Source organism: Pogona vitticeps, chromosome 2, assembly GCF_051106095.1.
Source record: "Pogona vitticeps strain Pit_001003342236 chromosome 2, PviZW2.1, whole genome shotgun sequence".
In the NCBI taxonomy this organism is placed as follows: domain Eukaryota; kingdom Metazoa; phylum Chordata; class Lepidosauria; order Squamata; family Agamidae; genus Pogona; species Pogona vitticeps.
In genome coordinates this window covers 240720370-240731287 of record NC_135784.1, presented here as the reverse complement: position 1 = coordinate 240731287, position 10918 = coordinate 240720370, and the positions used below count along the sequence as shown (strand labels likewise).

Genomic DNA, 10918 nt, shown 5'->3' with positions numbered 1-10918 from the left:
CTAGATTTAAGTTAATGAACCTGTTGATGGATGTTTTTGCTAGAAGCAAGGCTGGACTGCTTGACCTAAGTGGAATCCATAAAATCATAAAATTTGGAAGGAACATAGAGTGGAGATGACACAGTTAAAAATGTTCTGTTACTGCATCCATTGTAATATTCATTAAACATATATAAGTGGCTTATGACTTGAGGGCAATTGACCCCACCTCCAAAATTTGGGGCTAAGGTATCCATCCCCGTTTAATGAACATGCCACCTGTTCCATCACTGAGGTGATATGCATTCTGCAGACCTTGATTAAAGTAACTTCTGAATTGTAGTTTGTGATCTGTAGGTGATACCAAGACAGATGATTTATAGTTAAGACTCTCAGTAGACAGTGCCCTTTAAGAAAAAGAGTTAGGTTCCTCATGTAATATGTGATCCTGGTACTTCACAAAATCTACTGCTCTGCCCCAACAACTAGGTGAAATGAGAGAATATTGGATAGGGATGAGGGTATGAAAAAGCTTCAATAGTGCTCCTTATACCAGCCCAAACAGTTGTTTCAATTCTGCTCTTGTAATGGTCAAAAAGCAACTCCTAGATACTAGAAATATGCAAAAATATGCAAAAAGAAACAGCTTTCCCCTTCCAGTATTTTTATTTATCCATTATTGTTTTATACAGCTGCCCCACAACAAATTTTCTGGACGGCTCAAAAAGAAGCATAAAAATTAAAACGTAGCATAAAAACAATAAAATCAAAATTAGTTAGAACACAATTTTTAAATTGAGAGGACCAAACAAAAAAACAGGAAAAAAACATAAATTGCTGTAAAAGCATGGGTCAATAAGAAAAGGAAGTGCCAAGAAAATATATTATGTTATCCTTGTGCTTGGGCACAGGAAGTCTACTCTTAGCGGAATGCTGTCATATACTTTCTTGCCGCTATGGGCAAGTTCATGAGTTGAATAATTTTGTTGGGCCTTTAAAATCAATTGGGGATTTTTTTTTTCCTCAGTTGCTCCAAATGAACGGCTACAGTCTATGATCTGGGCAAGAAGCCTGAACCTACTCAGATGACTCAATGAAAAGTTAGATCTCATTGAAGATGCAATTTTCAACCCAAATAATATGGTCTTTTCTCTGCGGTATCATGTAATCTCAATGTGATATTTGCATTTTCAAGCTTATTCTTGAAAATAGTATATAAAACAAGTGGGAAATGGCAAGGGATGAGGGATTTTGATTTTCTTTAAAAATTACTGTAAAAGAGACTAAAAACAGACCAATCCACTATATAACTAGTCACAAGTACCACTGGGTGCAATGGTATGTATTCCCAGGTAAATGTGTATAGTTTTACAAGCAGCTATAGTGAACAAACCCTTAGACCCAAGGCAGACTCTTAAACCCAATCTGAAATAAGCCAGCAAATAGGATGATGTTATTGAGGCTGTTTTTATGCACTTACAGCACAACTTTATACATGTCTACTTGCAAGTAAGTCCCATCACTTTACAATGGAGCTTACTCCCAGGTAAATCTATATAGGATTGCCACGTCAATAAAGAATTAGATTTTTAGGATTTCTCCAATTGTGCAGAACTTCACGCAACTTAAATACAAAACTCCAATACGTAAAAAAAAATTAAAATATACCTAAGGAAAATAGAAAGTAAATGAATTTTGGTTACGTAGCATACCATATCAACCTATTGATCTCATTGTCCTCTATACAGTAAGAATATATGTGTAGTGTACAAACATTTATACATATACACACAATCACACATGTCTGCATATGTATAAATAAAATATTTATAAAACACATATACAGCTAGATATCTACTGTGGCTTTATACACAATTTATGTAAATGCACATGTGCGCACACATAATGTGTATTACATATATGTGTGTGACTGTAGCATAGTCAAGAAAGGTTCTCTTTTTATTAATAAGCCTGATTGTCACACTTGCTTAGTGTAGAATGTCAGCTGAAGTTATACACGTAACAAATATGTACACAGTAGATTATTTATATTTCTTTATCCTTCATAATATCTTTCTTTTTCTTGATTTTCTTTTCAGTTTCCCATACTTATAGCCACTTGAATGAATACATCCAAATGTTTAAGCATTAGTTAGTTAACACCTTTCCGAAAACAATAGCAGCTTTTCATTCACCAAGGTCCACATTTGCAGTACAGGCCACATTTTAGCCACATTGTACAGAACACTGGCTGTATAGAACATTTGGTCCTTTAACATGGACATACAGTTATACTAATGCACACTATATTATAACACAGTATTTTTAATTACTCTATTATGTTTTTCCAGTAAGGAAAAAAAAACCACACACCATCTGATGACATTTTGCATTTGTTTTGGTATACAATCTTTCAGCAATCATACAGCATACATGGTTATTTTCAAGATCAAATCATTTTAAAAAAATGTGTACTGAGATGTAAAGAATGGTACATTTTAATGAAGTTTGCTTCCCTTTCTCTGGAATTACCAACCTGTGGTTCTTTCTCTTTCATGAACAGAGCAGAGGTTGTCAAATCTTTGTAGTCCAGCGTTTTTATTATTTTTCTCCCATATTTTTTTCAGACCTGAGTTGTGATGATACCCACCCTGGTAAGAAGCAGGTGCAATACCAGTTTGTCCAGTGTGGAAAGGCGAAGTACTCTTGAGGCTTCTTAAGATTCCTGTACTTTTTAGCTGAGGTCATTTGTTTGTAGGCCCTGTCTGTTTTACAGTTTCTTGTTGATTATGGCTGAGGGATTATGATATACAGCCACTAAATTGTCCCAGTATCTATTTCCATTTCAGCAGGGGAGGGGAAGCTTTAATTACTAGTTCTGTTTATTTTTAATAGAGTGATATCATTATAAACATGCAAGGAAAAAGTAATGTAAGGAAACCTGTATTAAAGCCTCCCTCTGACCCTCAAAGAAACACTGATAGAAATTACAAACAGGAATCTATTAATTAACACTGGAATAGAATAATCCTGAATAGCATTTACTCATGAATACTAAATTATCTTGGCCATGTAGCCAAACACTACTGATATTGTATTAAGTGCTTTCAGTTGAAGTACCTCCATTTTGATTCCATGTTACATAAACCAATGCACTCTTTGCACCACTAACAAAGCGTTTTGTGGAAGCGATTCAAGTCTTTGAGAAATGATTGCAGAACATACTACTGTATTTTGATGGATGTGTCTTTTATTGGTCTCTGACATCTCAAGTTTTATTTCCCATATTTCTCTCATATTGGAAATGAACTAACTAGAAAGACACTTAAAGCAATAAATAAGAAAATGGGCAAGACTGAATGTTCAGCATTTTTTCCTTTTCATATTAGTTCTTCTCAGCCATCACTGAAATAATTTTCAAACTGTATTTGATATTAATCATCCTTAGTCATTAAAAAACCTGCTCAACTCTTATTTAGGAACTAATATATATTTATACGTATATATTTATATATGGCTTTAGAGTTACATTATTATAGGTATCATTCACTGACTTCTGTCAATAATATAAGAAAGTCCAACTTCACTACTATTTAACATTTTCTATTTTACTTTAGATTTTGAAAAATAAAAGATCAACATCTTTCCAAACTGCCAAAGGCGAGAAAGGGTCTTAATAAATAAGAAATGCAAACTAAAAATATATTAAATTATTATGCGATCACTTAGAAAAATAATTGCTTAAAATTTTAAATAAAACAATAACAAAACATTGATACGCAGTGCGTTTATGATCCCATTTGTTATTTAAAAATACGCCCCTTTTGCAGCAAATTCACTTTCATCCTCAGAGGAATAAAGTGGATTTACCTTTTCTCTTATCCTAAGGGATCATAATAAAAATGATCTGACGTGTATATCCTTACACCTTCTCCATTTGTATGTGATGAGCTTGCCAAGTTCAGCCTTGCAGCCACACTGAATGTACACAATACTGTATCTGTCAACCTTAAATCAAAGGATACAAATATATAATAGCAGGAATACAACCTCTCAATCAATCAAAAACTGGTTTTGAATTCTGCATCTTAATATTCTGTCAAATTATAACCATACTATTTTCTCTAGAGATTTCTAGGACATGTTCTCTCATACATCTGTAGTAAACACTTTAGCAGTGTTATACCATCCTATTCCATCTGTATAGATGAATGCAGCTAACAACCTTCGTACAACTAAATATATGCTTTCCTTCATTAATTTGCTATACCTATTTGAATGTACAAAGAGACAGTTTTCAGCTCAAATTCCTGGGTATTATTTGAGAAGGACCATGCAGGGTGGGTGGTTTCAATGGGGTCAAAGGGATGGGATCAGAGAAAGGGTAAAAAGTAAACATAGAAAGAGGACAAAGGTAGGAACATGCTGTCAAAATAAACTTCCCTCCACATCTATGTCTCATTCCATCTAACCAAACCTCATGTTTTAGAAAATGGTCCTATAAATTTTTGGTACTTCAATAAGCCCCAGCTCTTGCCTGGATTATCAAAGACTAACTGGAGAACAGAAAAACCACTGGCAACAGAAATCCCCAGGGTAGGACAAGCCTGGAGAGTCATAGCTGAGCACAGAATTACAAAATTTTTGGGCAACGCAGTGACACTTTTTTTTACTATTCAACACAGACATCTATCAATGTAGAAATGGCAGCACACTGAGAAGGGCCTTTACACCTGTATGAATGTTTCCTAGGAAAATCTTTTCAAACCCTTCCCTTTCCTCTAATAATTTTACATTATGTTGATACACTGGAAGTCATCTGATCCTATAGTATCTCCAAAGAGTGATTTACTCAGCATGCAAATTTCTTTCCTTCTGGCTTGATCTCAGCTCTCTCCTCCCAACACCCTCCATATCCCTTAAACAAAGCTAGTCTTCCACCTTGATGCCAAAGCAAATGAAGTAGAGGTGAATCCACAGAAGCTCCAGATATCCATACAGTAGAAGTCACAAAGTTCGAGTCATGTTTTTCCCTTTTTTATCCAGATCAAAGGCATGAATACAACAAGGCATTATTAGTTGTGATGGGCAAAACCGAGTGTCAATATAACAGATCATGTTGTTAAGGCCTTTGTCTATGCAGAGTTATAATAATGCAGAAGCCTGATTGAATAGGAACTGATGGCAGCGGGGGAAGGGGGGACAGAGGAACAAAAAGAATGAAGGAGAGAAGAAATACATGTCAGTAATGTCATAAAGTCAATAATCTGTCTACAGAGGGAGAAATGCACATAGCTTGCCCTTTGAAAGCTTCTCCATTTCTTTGTACGTAATACTGTCAAGAGTTAAGAAGACATTTTAATGGAGTTTAGTGGTAATGGAACACATTCATTCACACACTCCATAACAGGATGTGCTGCGGGAGTTTCTATCCTAGAATATCCAGGTAGACGGGAGAGGCCTTGGCCAAGTTCTGAAGGAGGGAGTGTATTTCTTTGATGTTGAGCCTCATATGAGGCTCCCGCTGCCAGCACCCCAGCATCAGATCATAGACTTCCTTTGGGCACGTACGAGGTCGCTGCAGGACACGGCCTTGAGTAATGCACTCGATTACCTGGAAAAAGAAAAAAAAAAAGGGGGGGGAACAAGAGACAGATTATTTATTCTTTCATTGCTGATGCATTGGACAGTCAATACATTCTAACACCACCACCCCCAATTTATATTTGCCTAATATGTCTGCACCTTTTTTCCTCCCTTCCCCTCCATGACTTTGGCAAATAGATGTTAAGTTTCTGGGCCAAAAAAAATTTTTTTTTTGTTAAGCCCGACAACCTGGTTGTTTTAAATCACATTCGGTTGTATCCAGTGTTAGGTTGGTGGAAAACTTATAAGAGGTAGCATTTTTCTGCTAGTGCAGAGACGAGCAACTCTGGCTCTTCAGCTATTGCTGAACAACAGCACCTATAATCTCTCACCATTGGCTATGGTGGGTTGTTGTGATGGAAACTGAAGTCTAACTGCTGAATGGCAGCAGTTGCTCATTTCTGTATTATTAGCGAAACTGGAATAACTAAGGCAACTAACAACAGTAGTTCATGGCTGCCCATTCGGTTCCGTGTTGACTTTAAAGTGTTAATGCTTGCGTATAAAGCCCTAAATGGTATAGGGCCTCGATATTTGATGGAACACCTACTCCCACCAAGATCTACCTATATCACTCAATCGAGTCAGGAGGTGAGGCTGAGGAGCCTGACGCCGAGGGAGGCCCGGAAGGAAAAAACAAGAAACCGGGCCTTCTCGGCAGTGGCTCCTCACCTCTTGAACAACCTCCCTCCAGAGATTCGTGCGGGCCCGTCGCTGGGTATTTTTAAGACCCAACTAAAAATTTGGATGTTTAAGCAGGCCTTCCCTCCAGTTGACACTTAATTTTTCCTTCTTCACTTATGTTATTTTTTCCATCTTGAAGAATCTGTTTATTGATTTATTATTTTTTCTCTATCTTGGTATATTTAAATGTTATTTTTATTTGTTTGGAAGCCGCCTAGAATGGTCGCAACGACCAGATAGGTGGGGTATGTATGTATGTATGTATGTATGTATGTATGTATGTATGTATGTATGTATGTATGTATGTATGTATGTATGTATGTATGTATGTATGTATGTATGTATGTATGCATGCATGCATGCATGCATGCATGCATGCATGTATGTATATATGTATGTATTGTGTGTGTGTGTCTGTGTATGTGTGTGTGTCTGTGTGTGTGTGTGTATGTATGTATGTATGCATGTATGTATAAATAAATAAATAAATAAATAAATAAATAAATAAATAAATAAATAAATAAATAAATAAATAAATAATGGACTGTACAAGGACTTGTGGAATTCCTTGCACCTGTAGACGTTGTTGACTTTACACTTGCACAGCAAAGAAAATGAGGATTCAGGACACTGTGGAAGCTTTATGGTAGAGAAATACACCAAAGAATGTCATTGTTTGTACAGTAAGATATACCTCGTTGTTTGAGAGCTGATACCATGGCTGTTTGCCATATGTAAAGATTTCCCATAGAACAACTCCAAGGCTCCAGACATCACTTTCTGTGGTGAATTTTCTGTACATGATACTTTCAGGAGGCATCCAACGAATGGGTAACATAGTATGTCCCCCAACCTGGGTGAAAAAGTTGGAAAGAAGTTAGGGAATATGTGCACAGGGAAACAGACGTGTTCTGTTTCCTTGGCTAGTTTATGTCTATTACAAATAGGGGATCCCTTGTTCATGAATTCTGAAATCTTCATAATCCACATTAGACCAGATTATTTGCTACAAAAACTGTTTTCCCCCCAGCTGTGTGTCAGAAAAATGTACAATGCATATACAATGTTTTCTCTCACAATTTGTGGTGTGTGACTCCAGAATTAGACATGGAAAGGAACTGATTATTCCAGAGATAGTCAAGAAGCCACATGTACCTCTTCTTTTAATACATTTTCACAATTACACCTTTGTCGACCTTTGCGGGGCCATTTGCTCTAGAAGTGGATTTCTTAGAATGGGGGATTTGGCCCAGAGTTTAGCCTATGGTGTTCAAATACCATGCTTAGAACATGTGAACACATACAGAGCTACTGAGCTATTTTTAGAGAAGAGCATCTGTACCTGTTCATGGACATGAAGCACTGTTTTCTCAGCTGTAACTCGCTGCTACTTTCACTAAAGGTTAAAAAGTTACTCTTATTCTTAAATGCTTCCCAGGTTGCAGGTGGTGCCCTAATGATGTATTGATGGAGGTTGTGTTTCTCCTTTTTGAGCCCAAAATATGTGAAACATATCAAAGCCATAGTGCAGCTCATGACTGGCCATGTTATAAATTTGTAGGGCTCGAAACAACCCTAAAAATCATCACATCAACCCTCTCCCAAAGCAGGAAGTGAACAAGCAAAGTGTCCCTGACAGATAGCCATCCAACCTTTATTCTAAAATCTCCAATGAAAAAGAACCTACCACCTTCCAAGGTAGTCCATTCTATTTTTTTAACAGCTCTTACTGTCGGGAAGTTTTTTTTTGGTTGTTTGAAGCCATTTGTTTGAATGATGCCCTCTGGAGCCACAGAAAACAAGTTTGCTCCATCTTTCATTTGACAGCCTTTCAAGATTTGAAGACAGCTCTCATGTAACCTCATAATCTTCTCTTCTTAAGCTAAACATAGTCACCTCCTTCAACTGCTCTTTATACAATTTGGTTTCCAAAATCTTTACCATCTTCGTTGCCCTCCTCTGGACATTGCCCAGCTTTTCAGTACTGCTCTTATACAGTAGTATCCAGAACTGACAGAGTATTCAAGGTAAAAACTGAACCAAGAAGAATAGTGTGATAATATTAGAGCCTTCAGTTTGGACATTATACTTATGTTGATGCTGCATGAAACTAGCATAGCTTTTGCGGGGGGGGGGACTACATCTCAATGTTGGCTGATGTTTAGCTTGTGGACTACTAAGACTCCTAGATTTTTTCATATGTACTAGTGCTAAACTGGATGCCACCTACCCTATATACATTCATCTCATTTTTACTACCTAAAAGTAGACTTTTGTGCTTTCTCCTGCTGAAATTAACTTTGTTTACTTTGTTCTGTTACTCCAACATGTTGACTCTACCTTCTGAAGTATAAGTTATTGTAGCATTCCCCATTTATTAGGTCAATGGTTCATGTTTTGTTATGTAATGGTTCGTGTATATTCATGTTGCTGAGAGGCAGAGCTGGGAGAGATGCTATAAGAGATGGAGTCAGAGAGTCAGGGAGTCAGTAAGAGTAACAGAGTCAATAAGAGTGGCATGTGAGAGAAGGGGATAGAGTGTGGAGTTTGGGGAATTCTGAGGTGTAATTAGAATTAGGAGTGTACTGCCAATTAGCAGTCGTAAGATCGAATCCACGCAACAGAGTGAGCGCCCGTCGCTTGTCCCAGCTCCCGCCAACCTAGCGGTTCGAAAGCATGCAAATGCAAGTAGATTAATAGGGACTGCCTCGGTGGGAAGGTAACAGTGTTCCGTGTCTAAGTCGCACTGGCCATGTGACCACGGAAGATTGTCTTCAGACAAAACGCTGCCTCTATGGCTTGGAAACGGGGATGAGCACTGCCCCCTAGAGTCGAACACGACTGGACAAAAATTGTCAAGGGGAACCTTTACCTTTACCTACCAATTAGAAGGTTGTTGTTAATAATAACTTTACCTATAGAAGATATTCATGAATCAATTTCAATCTCTGCAATCAATAAACAAAATTTCTATTTAAAAGACCTTGAAGTGTGGACCTGAATCTTCCTGAGGTAATGGTGATTTAGTGATCGCCTGGTGGCAGCAGTGTAAAAGAGAGGATTGTTTGCCTTCATGTGCTCAAAGTCTTGATGATCAAGCAAGGGGCCATGAGGGTGAATACTACATTATGCATTTCAATTTAGTGTCATCTGCATATCTGATGACCATGCCCTCTACTCCATCATCCAAGTCATTTGTAAAGATGCTATACAACACCAGTCTCATGACAGAACCCAGCAGTACCTCACTTGTGATTTATCTCACAGTGACAAGGACCCATTGATGAGCACTCTTTGAGTATGGGCTACCTAACAGTTGTATTTTAGCTCACATTTTACCAGTTTGGTCACAAGAACGCTATGTCCAATATGAAACCAAGAACATTCTCTCTCTCTCTCTCTCTCTCTCTCTCTCTCTCTCTCTCTCTCTCTCTCTCTCTCTCACACACACACACACACACACACACACACACACACACACACACACACACACACACACACACACACACACACACACACACACACACACACACACACACACACACACACACACACACACACACACACACACACACACACACACACACACACAATTTATGAATATTGCATTTTTAAAATTGGTAATGGCACTTGGTTGAAACCTAATATCACAGGACTAATGGGAGGTCTTCAGTAAGAAGCTGATAAGACACTGGTTGAGGATCTTCTAATTCTGGATTTCTTTTATCAAGCTGGAGGCTAGAACTGATAGCTGACAGGGTTCCATCCAACTCTGTGATTAGTACAAAATCAATAATTGAAATTGTCTCCTCCTTCCCACATCCACTCATACACAGATGGCTCAAGCAAGTCATACTGGACAACATTCAACATCACACACATGGACTTTTGCTTGTAGAAGGGAGCAATGCATCCTTTCTCCCAGCTCTCTGAAGCAGATTTCTGCTGAATGTTAAACACCACTGAATTCCCCCCAGTGTTTCGGAAACACCAAAAGCCACAACTGGCAAATGTATTTTTCTATGCAATTTGTAAGGGCACAAAAACTCTGTGATTTCAGACTTAGCCATGTTTACACTCACATATCTAGGACAACATGGGTGAAACAGAGCCTCTGCAGCTGCTCTCTGGTATTTTGAGACCTCTGGAGCTTTCAAAGTACATTATGGATTGCTATCAAGGGTGTTAGTATGAGGATGTGTAAAAATATTCTTAAAGGAATTAATATGATCTGTGGCTAAGTATGTAAAGTATGGTGTTAATAATGCATTACCAATATGAATCCCAGACACAAGCATGGATTCAGTTGCTGCCCCTTGCTCTAAGAGGAACTGAGAAGGCACAGCTCTTCTTCACTTACTTAGTGGAAGGATGATCATCCATTAGAAATTAAAAATCATGTTTTTAAAAATCAGACTCTTAGAAATACATAGCTACACACCGGAGCAAAGGGCAAGTGCCATTAAAACATTATTAGTTGTTCGAGGCTTTGGGTTCATTAAATATTAAGTGGCTCTTAAGCCTGCTCATCATATGGGATCTATGACGGCTTTGATTCAGTGAGTTTATGGTATAGTCTTTAAAAAATTAATGAAAGCTGTGATTGTAA

General features: G+C 37.7%; 1 protein-coding gene across 15 annotated transcripts in view; it reads right to left on the bottom strand.

The window, feature by feature from the left end:
• Window positions 1-626: 626 nt before the first annotated feature.
• NTRK2 (neurotrophic receptor tyrosine kinase 2) overlaps window positions 627-10918 on the bottom strand; it is a 214899-nt gene continuing 204607 nt past the window's right edge. For all 15 annotated transcript variants that reach the window (XM_078386149.1, XM_078386138.1, XM_078386136.1 and 12 more), the window contains 2 exons: window positions 7004-7162; window positions 627-5593 (listed from right to left, as the gene is read on the bottom strand). In XM_078386149.1, coding sequence (XP_078242275.1) covers window positions 5408-5593; window positions 7004-7162 — 345 coding nt within the window. In that variant the 3' untranslated portion in view covers window positions 627-5407. The remainder of the gene's footprint in view (window positions 5594-7003; window positions 7163-10918) is intronic.